General features: G+C 51.6%; 1 protein-coding gene and 1 long non-coding RNA gene across 4 annotated transcripts in view; both read right to left on the minus strand.

The window, feature by feature from the left end:
- Positions 1 to 21,702, minus strand: part of SSH1 (slingshot protein phosphatase 1) — a 55,608-nt gene extending 33,906 nt beyond the window's left edge. For all 3 annotated transcript variants that reach the window (XR_009692806.1, XM_061141691.1, XM_061141690.1), the window contains exons 1-2: positions 21,540 to 21,702; positions 16,187 to 16,227 (exon numbers count right to left, since the gene is read on the minus strand). Coding sequence is in view for 2 of the 3 variants with exons in the window: in XM_061141691.1 (XP_060997674.1) it covers positions 16,187 to 16,227; positions 21,540 to 21,608 (110 nt within the window). In the remaining variant the exon portion in view is untranslated. The remainder of the gene's footprint in view (positions 1 to 16,186; positions 16,228 to 21,539) is intronic.
- On the minus strand, positions 19,612 to 21,349 carry LOC133056411 (uncharacterized). Its single transcript, XR_009692807.1, has 2 exons — positions 20,838 to 21,349; positions 19,612 to 20,140 (listed from the first exon to the last, which is right to left on the minus strand). It is a non-coding gene; the product is annotated as an uncharacterized LOC133056411 (long non-coding RNA).
- Positions 21,703 to 24,541: the final 2,839 nt, after the last annotated feature.

Below are 24,541 nucleotides of genomic sequence, written 5' to 3' on the forward strand. Positions count from 1 at the left end.
ATCAAGTGAAACACGCACTACGATCGCTCTTGCTCTGTGGTTGAGGAAACTTCAGCCGCAAGAGCATAATCTTTATGAGACAGGCTGAGACCCACGCCTCTCTGGCCCATGCCCACCTTCTTAACCCCTGGAGCACCCTCGCTGCTGCCCGTCCCAGAGAGAGGACCAGAGTGGAGACCCTGCAGGCCCCTCTGGGGCCAGGCCCAGCAGCACTGAGAAGTCAGGAGGGGACCTGTCCCCCGCCCTTCTTCCCAGCACGTGGACGCACACAGGTGCCGGAGAGAGACGGGCAACAGCCTCAGAAAGAGAAGCCCCAGCGTCAGCCCCGGGGGCGCCACCATCACCGTTTCGGGACAGGACACATCACTCAGTCCTTCTGGACTGAATAGGGGTCCGGGGCGGGGGGGAGGGGCAGAGCCACACTGGTTAAGAAGCTGCTTCTCACCAACCGCACTGCCGCTGCCCGAGTGCCCACCACGTGCCACCCCATCTACTTCCCAAGCTCTGCGGGAAGACGTTCTCTTCTTTCTCACAAATGAAGGTCAGTCCGGCTCTGGGGGAGAGCCTGGGCAACCTGATTTTTAACCCACTGCCTCGATGACTCTAAGTGCATGTCAAACTTTAAAAATATACAATGCGCTGGTCTGGGAATCCATATTTCTGGGTTCTAACACCTGGTCTATTATGTGTATGCTCTGATATTCCCTTACAGGGCTCTGTTCAGACATTCAAATAGCCAAGTATTTGCAGAGTAAGGAGAACCACAGTAGGCCAAGCCTAAATCAGTGTCGACCAGGTAAAGACATCAATCTTTAAGGGATGGATCCACATTTGGGCAGTTTGGATGTGTGCAAGGCCATTTAGAAATATAATTCCTTGAAGAAGGGAAACACTCGGTGTAGAGACATCGCACAATAGAACATGATACTAATGCTTTTAATATCCAATTCGGCTGTACGTGGGAAGAATCTACAAAACTTCTAAAACATTCATGTCCAGGTCTAATATCAGCCGATTCTAATTCAGAAAGTTTGTGACAAGTCCTTGGCACCCACTTTTTTTAAAAAAAAAAGTCTCAAAACTGCTATTGAAGCATAGTCAGGGCTAAGAACCCCTGAACTTAGCAATTACAGAAGACAAAGAGGAAACTGCTTCCTTCATAAGAGTACCTTACACACAGCAGGTACGCGACACATGTTTTTGCTGGTGAAAGGTAACAGCCATAAAAACTGTGGTCCTCTTGGAAGGATACGAACACAATTAGGTGCAATGAAAGAAGGTCACGCCAGGTCAAAAGAAAGATACCATCCTCGGAAGTGGCACAGCAGGTTAGCAGATAACTACAAATGCCCTTTCCCTACCAAATGCTTTCAGAGTCACAGGTGTTCCTGCCCTTGAAAGGCAGTCCTGCATCACAGTCATCTGAGATGACAATCATAACAATGAATCAGACCTCTGATAAGCCCGGCTGTTGACAAAGCTCTCTGGATGATGTCAGCCTATTTGATCCTCAAGAAGCTCTCCTACGGAGAACCCAGCAGGCATTACAACACTCATTTTATAGAAGAGGATACAAGAAGTTACTTAACTGGTTATGATTTTAGGATTTCGGATGCTACATCTTGGCGGGGGGGGGGGGGGGGGGGGGGCGGGGCGCGGAGAAACCAGAGAACATGGGCTTAAAAGTATAGACTCCAAAAAAGGTTGAAATGAACACAACACTGTCAATCAACTATGCTTCAATCTTTTAAAAAAAAGGTTTCATATTGACTGGACTGTTCAAAATGAATGGAGTAACTTTTGCAAGGATAGAATTAACCCTCAATTGCACACAGCTCTGCCCAGTGATTACGGAGTAGACTGGTTTGTCCAGTGGACTTGATGATAATTCTTTACAGAATGCTTGTAAAGTTGTCACTATAGGAAAGGTGGTCCCCATGTACACGCCAAGAGGGGGTTCCATTAATTCCATCGAGGTTAACAAATACTGGGCTTTCCCGGTGGCTCAGACGGTAAAGAACCTGCCTGCAGTGAGGGAGACCTGGGTTCAATCCCTGGGTCAGGAAGAGCCCCTGGAAAAAGGAATGGCAACCCATTCCAGTATTCTTGCCTGGAGAATCCCATGGAGAGAGGAGCCTGGTGGGCTACAGTCCATGGGATCTCTAAACAGTTGGACACGACTTAGTGGTTCAACAACAACAAAGGAGATGGAAGACTTACCATAGAGAGTAAGGCTGGCACCCTGCAGATGGAGACAGAACCCTCTCTCCGTTCTCCTGTGGATGCTTCTCTCATTTTGAACTCAAATTCAAAAGTCACAGAGACCCCGGGGTGTACCAGCACCTTATTTCCACTCTGCGCTTCACGAGGCCATTTGGTAAGGCCTTGTCCCAAAGGCCATTCTTTGGGCCCTAAGTGTAGACAATAACTCACCTGATTCACCTACCAGTCAGAGCCCTCTCCTCAAAGGCTCCCCTCCACACAGAATGCTGACCACAGGCAAACTCCAGCTCTTCAGGGCCTTATACTCAGGGAACGGGGTCACCAGTAAGAAATGCTGGCAGGGCTCATTACAAATGTCTTTGCTGCTGGGGCATGTATTGTTTGGCCAGAAGGCGTGGGCTCCTCTCAGAGAGAAGGAATGTCCGCAAGTATTTTGGACAGTAAGAGGCATTCTCTGCAGCCAGCTACACAGCGTGCCTTCACAGCAATGGTGGGAGCGAGCAGCTGAATGTACCAGCAAGCTCGCAAAAGCAGGACTTCTCCCCCTTCCTAAGTAGGACAGCAGATACCCTGCCTTGGCTTGGCTCCGCAAACCTCGGGAGGGCTCCTCGCCGACCCCCGTGAGCCTTCAGGCCCCGTCTGTGGAGGCTGGAGCTGGTGCATCTGTCCGTGAATGTCTGGTACACCGGGATCGAAGCCCCCTTCGTGAGCACAGAGGGAGAAAGGCCGAATTGTGCAGGAAATGCAACGGCAGCAGAGACAACCCAGCCAGCCAGAAATAACAGGCACATGAAGGAAATGCTTTCTGAAACAACTCAAAAATTCCAAGAACGGACTGTCTCAACTGTCCCTGGTTCCCAGCCCTTTCTTTGGGAGGCAGCCCCATCCCACATTCATGGGTCGCCCCGTCCTAACCTGGTGAGGGCACCCTTTCCTTCCCAGGCCCCCATCCCCGTGAGCCATGCAACGTCCACCCCCGTGTGCCCAGCTCTGTGCAGGCTCCCTGGCGTCCCCACGGGGCAATGCTGTCCAAGAGGAAGGACATCGCCTCCACCTGTGCCGTCTGATATGGCAGCCAGAGAGGCCTAGGGTGTGAACGCTTGAAAGGTGATGAATGAGATGGATAAGCTGAATTTCTCTTTTTATTTGACTTTCGTAGTGAAATTTGCTCAGTCGTGTCTGACTCTGCGACCCCACGGACTGTAGCCCACCAGGCTCCTCTGCCCATGGGATCTCCCAGGCAAGAAGACTGGAGTGGGTAGCTGTTCCCTTCCCCAGGGGGTATTCCTGACCCAGGGATGGAACCCTGGTCTCCCGCATTGCAGGTGGATTCTTTACTGTCTGAGCCACCAGGAAAGCCCAAGAATACTGGGCTTTAATCAGCCACGTGTGGCGAGCAGCTATGATCTCAATGGCACAGCTATGATCTCAATGGCACAGCTATGATCTCAATGGCACAGCTACGCAGGGGACCTGCAACCTAGTGGAATCAGGGCAGAGAACAGAGGATCCCTGGCCTTTAACCTGCTCCATGCCATTCCCAGCCACTGCTCTTGTTGCATTAGATCCCAGCTCCAGGGCTTTCGATGATGTGGCCTCATCTAGAGAACCCAGAGTCTTTGAACTTGCTTGCTGTGGCAGCCACAGCTATTTATGTTACTAACCTAAGCTTTACATGCTCTGACCTCAAGGCTTATAATGCAATTAGCGGAAGTGATTTATAATAAAAAGCTTCCTGGTATCACCTCTTACACTATTCCTCCCACACTCCGCACGTTCTCTGCTCCACCCCCACCTGCTGCTTGTCAGTTCTTCTATTCTGTTTCTCTACACGGCCTCCTTGTGTCCTGCCCACCTACCAACATTCACGCCTCCTCCAGGAAGCACTCCCTTGCCACCCTCGCTGCAAGCCATGCTTTTCAACATCTCACAGCACTTTTTCTCACTGAGCACTTTGGGGGTGAGTCATTTGTTTAAGGTCATAAACTTAGAAAGGGACAGGACCCCAAGGACCCAAACTGTGTTCCTGGCCCTGTTTACCTACTAACTGGTGGTGATATCATCTTCACGCCAGCGTACTTAACTTCACAATGGGACTCCAGGGCCAGGCCACACATAATTTTTTAAGCCTTCGTCACTGCCTGGCATACAACAGAGTCTATACTCAGAAGTAAATCCTCACAAACTGACTGAGCTATGTACCTCCTCCAGCCGCAAAGCCACTTCGTGACTAACTCACCTCGGTCATCTCTGAGTGGCTACGACACTGGGTGCTCACTCAACACGTACAGAATGGACAGGACACGTAAGAACCACAGATACACAGAACAAACCAGTGGTTACCAGTGGGGAGGGGCAACACAGGGGCGGAGGATCAAGAGGGACAAACTATTATGTGTACAATAAGCAACAAGGACGTTCGTTACAACATGGGAAACACAGCCAGAAGCTGACAGTAACTATAAATGGAGCATAATCTTTAAAAAGTATGCATCACTATACAGTACACCTGTAACTTATATATGTTATTCATCAACCGAACTTCAATAAAAAAAAATTAAAGGGGTTCCCTGGTGGCTCAGTGGTTAAGAATCTGCCTGCCAATGCAGGGGACACAGGTTCGATCCCTGGCCCAGGAAGACCCCACAGGCTGCGGGACAACTAAGCCCGTGCGCCTCAACTACTGAGACCACGCGCCCCAGAGCTCCTGCTCCTCAACAAGAGAAGCCACCACAATGAGGAGCCCATGCACCGCAACTCGAGAGGAGCTCCCACTCGCCGGGACTGGAGAAGGCAATGAAGTGCGGCGATGAAGACCCAGGGCAGCCTAAAATAATAAATTATTGCAAATCTTTTTAAAAAATAAATTAACAAGATGCCCGATTATTCAATGAAAACATGTGACCTGGGAAAATATTTCTCAAGCTTCAATCAATTATCAGACACTTCTGATTAAGCATTACAACCTTTGGGGGGGGAAAAAAGATTCACTGCTGCATAAATGCTGTAATAGCCACCTGGCGGTCAGGTCCTTCTAGCAACCGAGTGCTTCAAAGAACACAACAACTAAGTTGTCCACATCACCAGAGTCTGGAGAGTCAAAGCTATGACTTCTCCGTCTCTCAGTGACCAGAAGGTAATGTAAAGCAATTACTTTGCAAATGTACTCAGCAAATGTAAAGTCAATGATGAACATCTTTGCTGTGTATCCTGCTGGGCACGTCATGGATACCCTTAGCATCCACCTGTGAGTATCTTAGACACAGGGAAACTGAGGCTCGGAGAGGTTTTGTGGCTTATCCGAGTTCTAGTGGTTCTAGAAGGGGAAAAGCCAGGAAACGACACCGGAAGTCTCACCAGAAAGCGCCAAACCTCTGCTGAGTGGACACCTTGGGAAAACACTCCAGAGAGCAAGTCTGCTGCTTTTTCCCAACAAGTCAGACTGAAAACCCTCTGGTGGGCAGAGCAGGGAGGGCCTCCAGGTTGGGGAGGGGGTGTGGTAAGGAGTGGAGAGGTGGCCGCAGAGATGGGAAGCTGGTGGCAGGCAAGGGGGTTGATCAGACAAGTAAACACCTTAGGGCCAACGGGAGCCAGGTTTCTCTCACTATGAGAAAAGGGACTACAAATATGGAATGAGAAAAAAAACTAGAATGAACCCGGAGATGTTGGATCAGAACTGGAGGTATCAGTTTGAACTCATGGTTTTCAACACAAACAGAGGGAATAATACAGAGGCAAACATGTAATGTGTGTGTCTTTGTGTGTACACATGAAGCCACACAGTCCCAAATTCTCCCACTGAAAGGGCCTGCAGAGAACAACACCTCCAGTAGTAATAATAAGCATATCTACCTCAGTTTCTTTGTTTTTATTTTCCAGATTAATTTGGTATAATTTTATTTCTTCAAAAGAAAAGCCCTTGTTAATATCATTTCGGTTTAGAGAGCAGGACGAGCTTCAAAGAGGCTTTACAGAGTACATGAAAAAAAGAGCAATATTTTCTGCTTTTTTTTTTAAAATTAGTGGACATTTAGTTATCAACTGGGCCCATCAATCAACTAACACCCAAATAAATGGAACTTGGCAACCTGCAACTATCACTTCCCGTGTTCTGCATTCCACTGTCAGATTTCTAGGTCCAGCACCAGCTCCTCATCTCACCCATCAATTATCCTTTTCAATGATTACTCACAGGGGTTAAAATGATTCATAAATTCTTTATTTAAAAAAAATTTTGTTGATGTATAATTGACCTGCACCACTGTTAGTTCCAGCATGTGTGTGTATGCTCAGTAGCTCAGTTCTGTCTGACTCTTTGCGACCCCATGGGCTGTAGCCCACCAGGCTCCTCTGTCGATGGGATTTCCCAGGATTTTCCCTGCGTCTCTTGCCGTCTCCCGCGTTGGCAGGCAAGGATTCTTTACCAAGGCCCCACCTGGGAAGCCCCAGTTCCAGGCATACAACATAGTGATTTGCTATTTCTACACATCACAAAAACCACCTGCCTGCTTTGAAATCCGTTTTCTACTAAGAGGAACTAGGGCTCCGTGGAGGAAAGATGGATTCCAGAGATGGGGCAAAAACTACAAGGTGAGGTCTGCCATCTGGTGTCAGAAAACAAGGCAGTGCTCAAACAACGATGCGAACATGTCCAGGGACATGGAATCAACTGGGACGAGACCCCACGGGCCCAATCAGGGGCAATTTGAACCCTGAAGTCAAAAATACAATTAACAGACTGTGAACCACCGCACGAAACAGGTGTCCACACAGATATAAATCCATAGAAAAGTTGAGGGGGCACGGACCCAATTTCACAGTATCCCCACAAGAAACACTTCTTCATGACGCAAGGGAAAAGAACACCTGTGCAGGGTCGAAGCCCAGAAAAGCCATCTGAGGACCACAGTGAGCATCACTCAGCATTGCACGGACCAGATCTAACCTGGAGGGAACATCAGACAAACCTAAACTGAGGGACATTCTATTCTACAAACTAACAGGCCAGTCCCTTCAAAAGGTCATGAGAGTCAAAGAAAGACTGAGGAATGTCCCAGACTGAAGGAGGTGCAGCAGACAGGACCATGCTACACGGTGGGCGATACTGACCTGGACCCTTTATGACAAAGGACACCGTTGGGACAAATGCTGGACCCTGAATGGGGTCTGATGATTAGATGGAGTCATGGATCAGATCAAGTTGGGTTAATGGCCTGCTCTGTAGGAGAACGTCCTTGCTTGTGTTCAAATGGCATCTGGCTGACAACTGACTCTCAAAACAGTTCAGAAAAATGTTCTCTGTACTCCATTTGCAACTTTTATGTATGTTTTCAATTGCTTCTAAATTTTTTAAATTACTTCTAAAAAAAATTCCACGTAACTAGATTTTGGCAAAACACTCCCTCTCATTTTTCCTCTTAGGCTTCCCTGGTGGCTGGCTCAGTGGTAAAGAACCCGCCTGCTGATTTAGGAGGTGCGGCAGACGCAGGTTCGATCCCTGGGATGGGAAGACCCCCTGGAGAAGGAAATGAGAACCCACTCCAGCCTTCTTGCCTGGAGAGTCCTGTGGACAGAGGAGCCTGGTGGGCTACAGTCCACGAGTTCGCAAAAGAGTCAGTCGTAACTAACAGACTGAACAACAATTTTTCTTTATTGGCCAGTGATAAAAACTTAAGACCCTCTCGCTGGTCATTGTTGCTGGCAGCCGTCCTGGCTTCCCACTTCCCCCTCAGGGATGCTCTGCCCCTCAGCACCCAAGATCTGTCCCTGCCTCAGGACCACCTCCCCTCTGCACTTCCAGAACAGCAGCAGCCCTGCTTCGTGCAGAAGGCCGTGGAGGATGATGGGAAACTCCCTGCTCACAGCTCCTTTTGGTCTCTGGGTGTCCAGATTTTGAAGGCCTTGAGCACACACACACGGCCCTGGCCCATGTGAGCCCTAATTTTAGCGTTTTCCTGCTCTGAGACTGCACATTTGGAGAAGCAAGGGGGCCGACCTGCCCCGGAGAGCCTCCCACTGGGACGGGCACATGGAGCTGGGATGGGCTGGTGGAGTCGGGACGCTGCGGGCCTGCAGGATGGTTCGGCATCCTGTTTTTGGCAGCTGGGGCAGCTGGGCGGCTCTGGCATCACGCACTGCCGCCGACTTCACCTCTCTAGACCACAAACACACAGGTTAACTGGTGGGGTGGGCCTCAGGGCCCAGCCTCAGACAAGCTGCCTCACTGCCCATCACACTGGGTCTCCTCATGAACACCCACCCCCAGGAACAGTTCTTCAGAGGGAATGACGGGGCGGTGTTTTCAGGACACCATGAACCAAGCAACAGATCGTCATTTGTCTCTCTGCTTTGACTCCTCAGAAGCTCAAAGTCAGACGTAGAGTCAAACTCTGGTAATGACACCAGCCCACATTATGCCCTGAATCCCACATACAACTGCCCCCTCAGCTTGCTTTATTTCCCCAAGTCCTCCAGGCCCCACTTTTCCAATTTTAAATCGTACGGTTCGCTTTGAATGCTATATGCTGTTTCAAATCCCTTCTGGGAGCCACAGTGGACACGGCACACCCGAGATACCTCTGGAACGTTAACAACGTCTTTTTATATTGAACATGAAGTCCCAGCACTCGGCACAGAACCTAAAACATAGACGGGCACCAAATGTACGCTGGCTGAGTTGATAAGGCAGATCACTCTTAAATAAAAACCGCCTCCGTTATCAGGTTGCTTCATGAGATACCCCTCCCTCCTTCCCAGCCTGGCGGGGCCCACACAGGGCGGAGTGGGCTCCTGAGGACGCTCGCCTGCCGTAGGCCTCAGCGATCTCCACTGCAGACCTGAACAGACACACTCCCAACTTCCACCTGCTTCAGACACGGCACAGAACTGCGGGCTTGACCGTTTGGGGAGAAGGGGCGAGCGATCTCTGGAGGTGGCAGTAGGCCTGGCTCCCTCCAAACCACATCAACGGTCCCCTCCCCGGCGGGTCCTGACGCTCGGCAAGCGTGCGGGGATCACTTCTGCCAGCCCACGGTGGCCCCCAGGGCATTTCCTAAGGCGGGGCCTCTGGGCCTTCTTTGAAACAAAATCTTTAAAAAGAAAAACAGCTTCAAAAGTAGCCGTTCAATGAAAACAAAAATTTTTTTTAATTGTAAAAATAAACAAAGGCACACAAGACGTGATGCCTTGCAGATAAAAACCTGGTGCCAGGCTCCATGTAACTTGGAGGAAGACAGGTCAGGCAGTGGCTGCTATTTTCCCTTGGGTTCGACTAGGTTGACCTTTTTGGGTTTTGATCTAGAAATCCTCTGGTGTGGGGGGTGGGGGGGTAAGACGGTCAGCAAAGTGGCAGAAGGGACTGTCACTTCCCAACATCAGTGAAAATAACGGTGCCCCATTGTCAGACAAGGACCAGACACAACACAATATACAAGACGCCCTCTCAGCCTCACAGAAGCTCCCTGAAGCCCAGGAGGACTCTTCCTGTTTCAGGGAGGGGAGGGGGGCTGGCCTGAGGTCACAGTCACACAGGGGGTGGGGTGCGGTGTACAGACCTGACCCAGAAGCCCCGCCCCATCCAAGCACAGCCAGGAGCATGACTGTGTAATTTACATGGCAGTCATGTATCCCCGATTCTCTCCCAACACTGCAGGGCGGGCAGGCTACCAGTGGGGTGCTCTCATCAACACACACCATCTCCACTGCAGGCATGCAAACCCTCTCCAGGGCTTTCCACGCTCCAATGAGGGAGCCTCGCAGGCCAGACTCCTCGTCTTACCCCTCACCATCCAGGGCATGCCCTGGGAGTGACTCCTCCCAACCCACATTAATCCTATTTTGATTAATCCTGTTTTCTTCCTGCAGTCTTCCTCAAAGCAGAAAGACTCTGGTGGGCCTCCTCCTAGTCTTAGGAATATTCTTGATAAGCTGCCCAAATCCAGAGTGTCTCAGCACAACATAACGCCAAGATGACCTCTGAAGGCGGGAGTGCCTTCTGCCCAGGCGGTCACCACCAAGGGCATGGCCCTGCTCCTGGGGCAAAGTGTGCCTGGCCCGACACGTGCTGAGGGGGAAGTGGGTCCAAGCAGAGGGTCTGTTTCCTCTCAGAGGCCATGCCAGTTCTCGCCATCTCAGGGTGACTCAGCAAGACGCACCCCCCCTGCTGCCTCCCCCCAATACAGCTGACCTTGTTCTCAGCCTGAGAATAAAGGAAAAACTCTGGACGCAGTTACAAAGCTACGGAGGACGGTTAGAAGCTGTAACAAGGTGACACAGAACTAGACTGGTGGGTGTGAAGACGCTGGTTCCTGGGTTTGGGAGCCGTTATCTAATCTCACCTCACTTGACAGAGGCGGCAGCGAGGGCCCAGAGACGTTTAACGACCAGCCTGAAGGCTGCACAGCAGGTAACACATTTTAGGACTAGAAGCTCGGGTTCTCTGCCTCCCTCTCACAGCTCTGCTGCCTACCACAGGGTGACGGTGGGTACCACTATGAAGAAAGGGCTCACACGGGCCTTCTCCGGGTGCACAGGTTTCCCTGGAGTGCTAAGTGCAGAGGAAAATGAGACCAGGGCCTCGAGGCGTGCTGCAGAAGTCTGAGCACTGCTATTTCAAACGTGTAATGAAACCTACTAGACTCTGAGCAAAATCCATTTTAAGTTAACCTTAGTAATTTTAATTACATTCCAACAGAATTAAATTAACTCTTCACTTGTTACAAGTGTGTGCATCCCCAGTGTTTCAAGGTGGGGTGGGGGGTGGCGGTCGTCTGCCAGTAAAGCCGTGAGGGAGGGGACAGGAAGGGACACAGGTTTCTGATCACAGCGACCTGAGTCTAAACCCTGGTTCCGGCCCCAGGGAACTGCGGTTTCCTACAACAAGGCCTCGTGGGGGTGACAGAAACGAGACGAGCTGCCCAAGTTCCCAGCACCTACAGGCCCCTCGTGAATGGGAGCCCTGATGTGCACACATACCCCACCTCCCCTGGTGCCCACCCAGGCGACTCACTGCTTGGGAAGGGACATGGAGTACCAGCCTCACTGGAGCCCACAGTCAGGGAGGTCTCGGGACAGGCCACGCCGCTCACAGCGGGGCCCCTGGGGTTCAGGCTGGAAGGGAGGAAGACTGAGGCCTTCAGGGGTGAAGGGGCGTGTGGGCGCAGAGCCGAGAGAACAGGACAGTCTCTGGCAGGTGGTCGAACCCTGCCGGCTCCCCGGGGCTCCTGGCCCCTTCCCACTAGCCAGCATTGCCTCTACGTGACACACCCTGACACGTCTGTTAACAATGAGCAGACACCTACTTGCTTATGCGTCTTTCTCTCCGTTAGACTGGCGCAGCTCAAGAACTCCAGTGGACTGAGGCTTCTGGGTGGCTTCTAAGGTGGTCCAGGACCCCGGGCAAGCCCCCTGTGCTAAGTGTGTGCTGGAACCAGGGACCAGGATGGGACAGCTGCTCCCTTAGTTTGTAACTGATGGCAAAGGTGATGACCTCTCTCCTGATGGCATTCCCTGATGGCAGCAGGCTCTCCTGTTGGCCTTGAAGAAGCCGCCAGCCATGTCTATAGCCGCAAGAGAATGCATTCTATCAGGAACCAGTGTGAGCTTAGAAGAGGGCCCAAGGCACCGATGAGACCCCAGCCCTGATCAACACCTTGCCTGCAGCCACGTGAGACCCCCCAGCAGAAGATCCAACTCAATCATGTCAAGGGTTCCTGGCTCATGAGAGCTGAGAGGTAAACCTGTGTGCCATTTCTGATTGCGGAGTTTGGGGCGGCTTGTTATGCAGCAGTAGATCACTGATACACCAGCCCATTACACAGAGCCTGGATGTGGCAGCAGCTCAACACTTCCGGGCAGGACTTAACCAGACAGACGTGACCCTCAACAGGGACAATCAAAGTCCAGGCTGAGAAGCCATCAAGGAAGTCAGAGGAAGCTCCAAGGGTAGACAGGCATTGAAGAAGAGGTTCTGAAAGAAGATGGGAGGCAGGGTCTCCAGAGCAAGAACACATTCCATCCCGACTCGTCCACAACAAGGCAGAGAAGGTTACATGGAGATCAGGGTCCTCTGCGGATTTCCGAAACAGGGAGAGGAGCGAGGCAAAGGCGGGTGCACAGGGGTTCTCAGTTTCCCACTGAAACCGAGTAAAAGAGAGAAGACAAAATCCTGCTGCTCTGGCCCAAATGTTTGCTTGGGCAAGCAAGACAAGAAATTAATAGAACTCTAATGATCATTTTCACGTGCTTGACTTGGAAACGCTGGATATACTTTAAAAAAAAAGGGAGCAAAACATTCACTCCTGATCCACCGTCTGGAAACAACACAACCCTATTCCCTCCCCGGGGCCCTGCCTGGCACACAACCACTTGAGTCTCCTGCCAGACCGAGGCAGCTCCCAGGACGGCGAGGGAGCCAGGGTTTGCTGTGGCAGAGCCATCTGCTCGCCGGTTCCCACAGTCTGAGCAGCGCAGCTTCCCAAAGGGGACTGCCGGCGGCCGGCAGCAGGCTGCACAGAGAGCAGGCGGGGGAGAGGGGGCGCGAGGGCTCTGGGTCCCTCAGCTTCCCTCTGGGGGCGCGGCGAGCGGCTCCCCAGACGTCCCCCAGGCCTTCGGAGAAACCGACTGGGTGACAGTCGAGATCCTGCAAAAAGTGCGCTCCTATTTCCATCGTACGGGGACATCACCGGGTAAACGATGCAGGCTGGTTCCTGGTCCGAGTCACAGGGCATCCACGGGGATGGCCCTCCCAGCCCCGACCCAGTGGGCCTGGCCCCTGCGGGGAGTCCGGCCCTCTACTGCTGGACTGTGAAACTAACACTGACAGAACACCATCCTCTGAAGACTGATCAGAGCCACTGTCCACACCCATCGTGGACCTGGCTCAAGGTGAGGAGCTCCATACAAACTACTGGTCAACCCTGAAAGGCTGACACTTTATCCGTTTTACCAATGGACAAACAGAGACCTACAGAGACACCGTAGTTCCGAGAGGCATGTGGGCAGAAGCCAGACTCTGAACCCCGTTGTCTTTCCTCGAAATGTCCTTCTTGTACATGAATGCAATTTACTGCAGAATCAAAACCAAGTTAATATGTTTAAACTTCCTGAAGTGCTACGTGCAGTCGAAGAACTAAGACCCTGTCCCTAAGGAAAGCCCCAGTTAGGGACGAGACAAGAACACAAGTACTTGCCAGGGAAGGCAGGTGCGGTACCTGGCCCAGAAAGAAACCAGGAGTCACCTGCGGAGGGGAAGGAAGCCACAAAGGTTTGCGGGGGAGCATGCGGAGCTGGCCGTGAGGACTGTGGCCAGCTGGAAAAGAAACTGGCCTAGAGAAGGAGCCTGGTCAGGGAGCGGCGGTAGAAATGAAAAACAGCACGTCCATGCGAGGAAAGGCCAGCGATGAGGCTGAAGGCAAAAAAGGCTGTGTGGACCAGGAGGATGAAGCCCTCTGACAGCTGGATGATAAACTGAGGTCCAAGGATGGGTTGATGGGTGGCCCCTCAGTGAACCGGGGGAGGTTCAGGGACCTGACCATGGTGCTCCCAGGGGGGGAAGGGGGTGGGGAAGAGGGCAGGGTGAGATCTGACCCACAAATTCAGCAATTCACTGGCTACGTGTTGGGTCCAAGATCACTTCGTGGAGGACCCGCAAGATGAAGCTGTCCATTAAGGGCAGACAAAGGGGTGAGAGAACAGGATGACCCTGCAGGCCCCAGTTTCTCTCCCACCCCAGCACCCTTCAGACACCAAATCAGGTCAGATTAACTTCAGGATGAAATGTGAAGCAAGAGAGATCTCCTCTCCCCAACTCTCCTCCCCCCAGGGAGCAAAGAATGACCAGCCATTCCACACATTTTTTCTCAAGGAGACGCTCAGACAGCAGAGGTTTGGAAACGCAAATCCCCACGCAGATGCCAATGAGCTGCAGTCACGCCGCTTACACGGGGACCTCGGCACTTCTCTCGTTCGGCTTGGAGGGCTAGACAGCAGGACTTTGTCCTCTGCCTGAAACGGGGCCTGAACGTCAAGGTGAGTGAAGAGCGGAAGAAAGGGGAGGCTTGTGAGGACGGGATCAGAGCCCAGGTCACCCCCAGCCTGGGTCTCCCAGGACTCATAATGGCCTTGGGGACTTGCTGAGAGCAGTGAAGAGGGACTCACGGGGGTCAGCAGGGTGATCTGGCCTCCCGGGAGGCACCGTCACAATTCAGCAGGGGTCCTGGGTTCCAGTCTAGATGCTGCCTCTAACCACCTGGGCGACCTCAGCAAGTCCGCATGCCTGTACCTGCAACACCCGTATCCAGCTGAATCATCAAACTGTTCCCCGGAAAGGCCGAGTCCTATGACAAACTCAAGTGTTACGGACAATGGAGGCCCCACTTGGAATGCAACCCACAACCTGTGGGGTGGAGGGTGGGAATACCCCCTCCTCCTGGGGTTGCTGTGAGGATGAGATGTGGCCCTGCAGAGAGTTGCCTTTACTTCCCTCTGAATGGCCCTTTTCAGCTCCAAATGATGCAAAGAACGGGGCCTTTTACTGGCCAGCAGCACATACATGTTTTCCTATCACTGCTAGCTGTAAGTTCTTTACTAATGGAAACAACTCAAAGTGCTACGTTGTCAGTGCAAGAAGGGCAAGTAAATAAACGAAACAGTTCTTTGCCCCAAAGACCATCCAAATGCCATCTCCTGGGGAAGAGCCCTGGAAGAAAGGGACCAGCTTGAGGGGGAGAAGAGAGTCCAAGTCCAGGGAAGGGCTGGTGACGAGCTGGGGGTGCGGGGCGCTCCGCCGGCCCTCCGCCCCAATCTCCCTCCCCCAGTAGTCTCCGGACCAGACCTCCACTCCCATCCCGGCCTCCAGTGGCTGATCCACAACGTGGCCCGTGACTGCCCCCACTTGGGAATCTGGCTGATTCCAGCCTTCGAGACTCTGAGCAACCAGAACCCCCAGTGTGAAGAGTGAAATGTGTCACAGCACCTGGTCCCCCCTCCGGCGTAATGTGAGGAGGAGGACCCGGCCACTGCACTGAGATGATTACCTTCCTGCACATGTGAGTTTTAGAAAACAGGGTGCCTGCTTCCCTCAGACACACAGGAGACTTCACAGACAGGCGAGGCGGAGCGCCACCGCTCCTGTGTGTGCGTTTAACCAGGGGGACGGCCTGCTCTCAGCAATGAATGGCTGACCCCAGTTTCTCAACACGTATTTCCTCTTCCAATTAATTCTCCTCCCCTTCCCAAGATGAAACAGACAATAATAATAATACAAGAACAGTATCCTTGAAATTCTGTGCAGTTTCTTTTCTTTTTTTCTTAATCTAGCTGTTTACTTTTTTAAACTCTTAAGAGCCAGCGTTTAAGACCAGATCATTGGAACAGAAGACTGCATTATGTAATAAAGTACTAAAGCTTCTGCAAGCCAACAAAACACCCAATTTTTGGCAAAGGAAAACAACCATACTTTTGGTGTCTACCTGGGAATACAGCAACTGAGGACTACACGCTTGAGGAACTTCTCAACAGGTGTATGCACGCACGCACACACGCGCACACACACATACACACACACCCTGAATTAATAAACTGAGGGGCTGAACGCCTGTTTCGAATCAGCAATGTACTTACCTCAAAAGGGATACCCTCCCAAAAGCACAATGGAAAACAGAGAACATATTAGAATGATTACTTTCTTTAAAGCAGAGGTAAAACCTGGAAGGAAGTTTGTAAAGATACTCATCATAGCAAAGCCAGGGTGATGGAATCCTGGCAATTCTTCTTCTCCTTCTCTGAATGTTACATAATTATTGAAGCTGTTTACAGTTAAATGTCTGGATCATCTGTAAAGCCCTCCTCCTACAGAAAAGCTGGTGTAGTCTCTCTCCAGGGTTCTCCCTTTTGGAAAGGCACGAGAGTATTTCTTACCTGCTTGGAAGAAAGACTTCAGGGTGAAAACGCGAAGCCTGCTTACCTGTGGTTTAACTTGCGATCTTCATCGCTGCCAGCCTCCAACTGCGGAGAAAGGAAGAGACTGTCACAGCCCAGACAACCGCTATCAATGAGCCTCAGACACAAGGCTCACATTTTCTGCTCTGATGCAAAAGGTACAGATGTCCAGGAAACCTGGCTCCTTCCAAACACCGCAACCTTCCCGGACCAGTCCTGCCCTGCTGCTCCCCTGCAGAATTCCCGCAGAGGAAATGTTCAGGTTTCCTAATGTTTTCCCTCCCGCCTTCCAAGGCATCGCAGATGGATGCCTGCTAACACGGTGTTCCTAGCCAGCCCAGGTACTCCACACACTCGTTTCGCCCTGAGCTCTCCCTATTCCAGTGCTGCTTTGGAGCTCATCCAGTTTTTCTTTCTTTTAAATTTTATTTATATGTTTGGACACGTAGGCATGTGGGATTTTAGTTCCGCAACCAGGAATCATACCTGTGTCCTATGCATTGGAAGCACAGTCTTTAACCACTGAATCGCCAGGGAAGTCCCCCGTTTTTCTTTTTTAGGGGAAGGAGGTGATATTTTAAGAGGCTCTGTTTCCTTCTTCAATCTAAGCAATAGTTGAGTGATCAACACCATTTTTTTTAATAACTCTTAGGATTTACTCTCTTACTAGCTTTCAAATATAACATACAGCAGTGTTAATTTTATTTATCATGTGGTATACTGTGTCTGTATTACTTATTTATGTTATAACTGGAAGTTTATGTGTTTTGATTGCCTTTATCCATATCCCCCTCACCTCAGTCCCCTCCCTCTGGTAATCACAAATGATCAACACCATTTTAAACCACAACACACAAGTTTAAAAAACAACCATCACCACCACCACCATTCCAGGCAAGTCTTTCTTAACAAAAGGTAGCCAGGATCAGGCTGTCAGTGGGTCTCAAAGCTTTTGGTAAGTTCTCAAAAAGACTTTCATGTTTAAAACTTTCTAGGCTCTTAGTGTATTTCTAGACATGAAACAAAGGGATATTTAATATTTTCTAAAAGTTACAAGGCCACAAGGGTTAAAGGCTCCAAAAATAACCAGGATTTAAGCCCCAACTGCAATTTTTCTTTTTATTTCAAGGAGAAAACTCAAATGAGAAGAAAACACACACCCCAACAACTTTCCACTGTTGGGAGTTGGCATGTTTAGTGTGTTACACAGAAGGGCCCATTGAACGGGAAAGAGAGAAACCTGGAAAGCAGCAATGGCTGGGAGAGATGCAAGGTTGACTGAGGACAGAAACCAGACAGCAGCTGGCAGTGGTGGGAAAAGGGTACAGAGGTCATGTGTGGAGGGCTCCGGGCAGCCAGGGACACACACCACAGGTGGCAATTTCATCAACCAATGAGCCTGGCACAGGGTCCTGGAATCCCCGTGTTGTAATAAGATCACGTACGTCCTGCACTGGGCGGAGGCAGAGAGCATCGGTCCGTTCTCATGCTCCCCACCCCACACTGAAGGACAAGTGGAAACACCCGGGACGGCTCTGCCGACCACAGGGCCACCAGCTTCGGCCCCGAAGTGAAACAGACACGAAACAACTCACACGACCACAGGAACAAACTCAGAAGAGACTCTTGGGTCTAATCCAGTGCTTCTCAACTGGGGACCATGGCTCTTGGCAGGGGATACCAGGCAAGGCCGGAGCCTTTTTTGGGAGGATGATAGTGGCATCTAGTGGGTAGAGTGCTGCTACATCTGCTGCAACACACAAGACGGGTCCCCTGCCACACAGGGTTTTTCTGGTCCCAGCGTCGGCAATCCTGAGGTTGAAAAACCCTGATCTGATACTCTTTTCCCCAAAGGGACTGGAGATCCACCCGTGAAAATTAGTCACATTGAATGGTGGTCAAAAATCACAGTTCCTGAAAGCTATTGCTTTCTCTCTTCTTGGGCGCTCTGCCTGTTCGCACAAAAGAATGAGACAAGGTTGACGGTAAAATGATATAAATGAGATAAAGGTGGAGGGGAAAGGAACGAAACCAAAAAGAGGGAAGCACTGCTCTGCGGGATGGGCTGTGAATTCCCTTAGTTCCCATGCTGGGCAGGACCATGGGCTGGGGAAGGAAAGAAGTGACCTGAGCGTGTCTGTCTCAATGGAGGATGTGCATTTTGAGGAATAAGGAAGTGATGGGGTGGGATGCAGATGTCAAAATCACTTAATTCCCGCTCCCTCTCTGAGGGTCTCGGGACGAAAGGCAATGTGAGATCAATTATTTCAGAGAAGGAAGCTACCTATGCCAAGGAACACACGAGAGGGAAGCTGGAACTTTCGGATGAGCTGAGGCCCAGAGGGGAAGTAACCAGAGGAAGGTCAGACCAGAGGCAGAGATGGCACACATGTTGCCTTCTCCCTTCCTTCCTGCATTTTCATGCTTCACCCCACCTGGAAGATACCTCACCTTCCGGGGAACATCCCAGCCTCTGCTGGCTCCTGGAGCCACTAATGCTGCTGATTTACTCAAGGTGAGGAAGAGCTGTTTGAGTTTTATTTTGGAGGTCACTGGCACTTGGTGAAAATAAAGCTTTCTATATAATAATTTTAAATATGCTCAGTGGAAACAATCCCAGAGTCCAACAAAAGGTACAACCATACGGTAGAATACTGAAGAGAAAAAAGTGTTAGTCGCTCAGTCGTGTCCGACTCTTTGCGACCCCATGGACTGTAGCCCTCTAGACTCCTCTGTCCACGGGATTTCCCAGGCAAGAATACTGGAGTGGGTAGCCATTTCCTCTTCCAGGGGATCTTCCCGACTCAAGGATCACAGGCTGAGCCACCAGGGAAGCCCAGAAAGTGAAAGTGAAAATACACTCAGTGGAAACAAGCCCAAGGTCCAACACAATGCACATCCACACGATAAAATATTACTCAGCCATAAAAAGGAATGTGGTCCTGACTCACGCTGCAACACGGATAAGCCCTGAAAACATAAGGCTGAGTGAAACAGAGCTGACACAAAAGGCCACGCAGTGTAGGAATTCCGCTTATATGAAATGCCCAGAATAGGCCAAATTCGTAGAAACAGAACATGAGTGGTTGCCTACAGTTTGGTCAGGGGAGGGCAGGGCAGGGCAGGGTGGGAGGGAGGCTGTGGGTGATGGCTAAGGGCTGTGAGGTTTCTTTTGGGGGTGATGAAAACATTCTGGAATCTGTGGTGATGGCTGGTCAACCTTGGGCATGTACTAAAAACCACTGAATTGTACACTTTAAAATGGCGGATTTATGGTATGTGAATTCCATCTCGGTTAAAAAAATAAAATATTAAAAAATTTTACATGTGGTAACTTCCCTAGTGGTCCAGTGGTTAAGAATCTGCCTTCCAATGCAGGGGAGGCAGGTTCGATCCCTGGTTAGGAAACTAAAATCCCACATGCCTCGGGGCAGCAAAGACCCAACACAGTCAAAAAAAAAAATTTATTTTTTTAACGTGTTTAGAGCGGAAGTGGACTGGATGCAAAGCAACACAAGGAAGGCGGGGCTTAGGATCAAAGGCCTGGGCTTGACCGGCTGCTCTGGTGGCTCAGCTGGTAAAGAAGCTGCCTGCAATGCCAGAGACCCCAGTTTGGTTCCTGGGTCGGGTTGATCCACTGGAGAAGGGATAGCCAACTCCAGTATTCGTGGCCTTCTCTGGTGACTCAGCTGGTAAAGAATCCACACGCAATGTGAGAGACCTGGGTTCGATCCCTGGGTTGGGAAGATCCGCTGGAGAAGGGATAGGCTACCCATCACTCCAGTATTCTGGCCTAGAGAATTCCATGGACCGTACAGCCCATGGGGTTGCAGAGTCCGACACGACTGAGCGACTTTCACTTTCACTTCACTTTCAGGCTTGACAGGCTGTCCGAATAACCTCTTCCTGGAGCTGACTTCTTCACCCGTTGTTTTTGAGAAGGAACCATGAAATTACGTGCAGAGGAGTACTTTGTAAACTGCAAGACAGCGGTAGTAGAAATGATGTAGGGGAACATGTGTCTCTGTGGGGAAGCGAGAAGCTGCCGCACTCACTTCCCAGCTGCAGGCCACTGGCTGCCCTGCAGAGCAGGGACTGTTAGAACCTATTGTCTGCAGGCAAGATAACTCATGAACGGCCTCTCCTCCAGAGGGCCAGGGCTGTGAGGTTCACCCTTGCAGCCAGGTTGAGAAATGTTCCTGCCAGCCCCAATGGAAACAGGCTGAAGAGCTGCCCACCAGGAGCCGGCCTGACAGGCAGGGCTGTTAAACCCAAACAGGTCCCCTTCTCTCACAGACACACACAAACGTTATCAGTGTTATCAGCCAACTTCCCCCAGGGAGAAGGGGCCTGAACTGCCCAGATGCTGGCGGGGTCACTTCCTGGGCCTGCCTGCAGGGCCATCCCCCAGCAGCCTCCTCTCCCTTCTCTATAAACAGTTCCCGTCTCCTCCTCCAGCTGCGGTGTCTGTGGGTCAACACTCGGCGTGGCCGCGGATGTTGAGTTTAGACCCGAGGCCCTAACTAGTTCTCCTGCTCAGAGGCCCGAGGCCCAGCAGAGCTCAGTCCAGCCCAGCTGTGCGCCCAGAGGACGAATTCCCCAGTGACTCCGGGGCAAGGAGCCAGGCCGGGTCACACGCAGACCCAGAGAAACCCGCACCAGCACCCTGAACTCACCGACACACAGTGACAGAGGACCGCCACTCACGGCCACAGCCAGAACCCCAGGGACGTGCACCAGGGGAACCGATTTCACCTCCACAGGGGCACCCCTGCGGCTGCTCCCCCCTAGCACCACACAGGCACGGCCCCCAGGGGACAGGCCGGAATCACACACAGGAAGACGCACACAGGATCCGGCATCCCAGAACGGCATCTCACGCAGTTTACCCAATCAGGAGTTCCAGTCTCAGGACAAGTGCCCTGCACAGTCACCCCCGACGGGGCGAGGGGGCGGTGTCACACATTCAGTCACCCACCCAGGCGGGGGTCACACTCACACACAGTCAACCCCTCCATGGGGGTCACCCCCCACACAGGAGTCACACACAGGCAACCCCAGACGGGGGTCACACTTACACACAGTCACCCCCCATGGGGGTCACACACACCGTCTCTTGCACAGTGAGCCCCAAACAGGGGTCACACACACACACACACAGTCAACCTCCGACGGGGGTACACCGGCACCGCAGTCTCACTGCACAGTCACCCCAGTCCGGCTACCCAGGAGGGGGCTGTCCAGCGGGGTCCCCGCAGGCCCGAGGACCCCTCGAAGCTGTCCCGGCGCAGCCCCCGGCGCCCCGCGCCCCGCACTCGCGGCCCAGGCCTCGCGCGGCAGCTGCTCGGCCGGGCCGGGGCCGCGGGCCGGGGGCTCACCTCGCTGTTGCTGGCGGAGGAGGAGGCGGCGCTGGGCGTGGGCGAGCGCTGCAGGGTCACCAGGGCCATGGCTGCGCTGCGGTACAGCGCACGGGCGCCGCTGAGGCCTTCGGCTAAAGCCGCCGCCGCTGCCCGGGCCGGGCCCGGGGCGCTCCAGGAGCCGCGCGCGGGCGGCCGGGCCAAGCCGGGCCGGGCCCGCCCCTCCCCGTCGGCGTCCGCCGCCGCCCCCGCCCCCCGCGCCGGCGCGCGCCGGGCCTGAGCGCGGGCGGGGGGCGTGGCCCACGCGGGGCGCGCGTGCGCGTGCGCGGCGCGGGAGCCCCGAGGGGCGGCGGGAGGCCCAGGCCAGCCAGTCACGCCCCCCCGCGCGCGCCCGACGCGCGCGCCCGACGCGCCAGCTTGCGAAGCGGGGGCGCGCCCGACGGCGAGCAAGTCCTTCCTACGAGGCCCATCCCCTGCGCAGGCCGGGAAACTGAGATTCCGTGACCGCGCAGCTTGGAATGCGCGGAGCAAGAAGGCATAGAGACAGAAAATAAAAACCTGCTCGTCCCTGCGCCTTGAGCCTCGAGAAGCAGTCTGCATAAATTCGTTTGTTCATTCATTTATTCATTTATGAAATATTTGTTGACCACTTAGTGCCCCGTATGGAGTATTCAACATAGTGAACAATATAGAATTGACCTGCCCTAGGGGATTTGATGAAAGTCAGTTAAATTGCTAGGAACTTACTTTGCCCATCTTTTTATATGAACTCCTACCATGTGTCCGGAAACCCAGCTAACTCTTTAGGAAGTTCGGGAGGGCGTCTCCGAAAAGGGGGCATTTGCTCTCAGACCTGAAAGATGAGCAGGATTAACGGGTGAGGGTGGGAGTTGACTGCTGGGCGCGATCTCCAGGGGAGAGCCTGCACAGAGGCCGGAAACGGAAAGATATCCATCAGCCGCTGGAGCCTAAGGCTGGGGAAGAGGGAGTCAGGGTGCTCTCTAGAAAGCTCTGGCTAAGGCTTGGAGAATGACTGTGGAACAGAGGCATGAAGGGAGGCCAGGGATGGGCTGCTGTTGTCGTCCTGGGGGGAGGTGACCAGTATGGGGACGGGAGAGAGACACACATGGAGGAAAATACTAAGGGGGTGGCTTGACTTAGCGTCAATTTTCACCCAAATCCCCTACTTCTCTTCTTTCACACAGCCCACGCATGCACGCACCCGCAGATTTACTGGTCCAGTCCTTGTCCCATGCATCTCACTGCCAAACCAGCAACACAGGCAGCCTGTGCGATACTCCTGCTTTTCCCCCTAGATCCAGGGGCTGGGACCTCCTCCATATTCCCTCAGTATCATTCTTCTCAACGGGGTTTGTGGCGGGTGGGGGGTGGTTTGGACTATTTTTTTTAATGTGAGATCTTAGTTCCCCCACCAGGGATGAACCCATGCCCCCTGCAGTGGAAGAAGGGAGTCTTAATAACTGGACTGCCAAGGAAGTCTCCCTCCCCTCTCCCCACTTCATTTATTTTCTTTTTTAATTTGTGTGAATATTTTTGAATGTCTTGGCAGATGGGGAGAGCTGTTGGTTTTTCTGGCGTTTAGAGGTTAGGAGCTGGAAATGCTAAAAATACTGAAAGTCCTGCAGTTCACTGCTCAGTGCCCTCCATCCTTCCTGCCTCCCAAGAAGAATTTCCCCATTCCCATAAGACTCCTGTGTGGGTGAAAGCACCGTTCATAATTATCTGATTCCATTTGACATATCAACACAAAGTATTTTTCACTGAATTTTCAGAAATGCAACTATGTTTAAACAGAAGGCAGAATATACTTTGTTTTGTTTGAGAGCTTTGTCAGGAGCTGTTCACCATTTGGAAAACAGAGTTTATAGAGGGAAACATCACTCTTAATATTGGAGAAGTTGACCCAACACACTGGCATCTTGGTAGACAGACTGCTCTATTTATTTAGCACCTATTTTTAAATGTCAAGCATGAGACAAAATTATGGGCAGTATTCAGTTGACTAATGACTATCTTACTTCTCAATTCTGAACACATTCATTTGAAAACAGATACACGTGGGACTTCCCTGGTAGTCCAGTGTTTAAGACCCCGAGCTTCCACTTCAGAGGGCACGAGTTTGATCCCTCGTGATTGAACTACGATCCCACATGCCATGTGGCCTAGATAAATAAATAAATAAATAATTTAAAAGCCCAGACACTTCAACACAACATTGTAAATTGACTATACTTCAAAAAAAGAAAGAAAGAAAGAAAAAGACAGACATACTACTGAGACTTCCCTGTGTCCTCCAGGGATGTTATTTCATTATAGTGAATTTTCCTGATATGTTAGGGCATTATCAGTCCGTCCAGTTGCTCAGTCATGTCCGACTCTTCGACCCCATGCACTGCAGCACGCCAGGCTTCCCTGTCCATCACCAGTGCCTGGAGCCTGCTCAAACTCATGTCCATTGAGTTGGTGATGTCACCCCGCCATCTTACGCTGTGTGTGTATATCTTACCCTCAGGATACATATACACAGTGGAATACTACTCAGCCATGAAAGAGAATGAAATAATGCTATTCGCAACAACACAGATGCAACTAGAGATTATCACAGTGAGTGAAGTAAGTCAGAAAGACAAATACCATATGATATTACTTATATATAGAGTCTAAAATAGGACACAAACGATTCAATCTATGAAACAGAGAGAGAATCATGGACATAGTGAGTAGACTGGTGGTTGTCAAGGAGGAAGGAGTTGGGAGAGAGAAGGAGTGGGAGATCGGAGTCAGCAGTTGTAAGCTTTTATATATAGAATGGGTAAACAACAAAGTCCTACTGTGTAGCACAGATAACTACATTCTGTATCCTATGATAAACCATAATGGAAAATAATATTTTAAAACAGAATGTGTATGTGTGTGTGTACACGCGTGTGTGTGCACACATGTGTGACTCTTTGAGACCCCATGAACTGTAGCCCACCAGTCTTCTCTGTCTATGGCAAGAA

The sequence above is a fragment of the Dama dama genome, chromosome 5 (genome assembly GCF_033118175.1).
Source record: "Dama dama isolate Ldn47 chromosome 5, ASM3311817v1, whole genome shotgun sequence".
In the NCBI taxonomy this organism is placed as follows: Eukaryota; Metazoa; Chordata; class Mammalia; order Artiodactyla; family Cervidae; genus Dama; species Dama dama.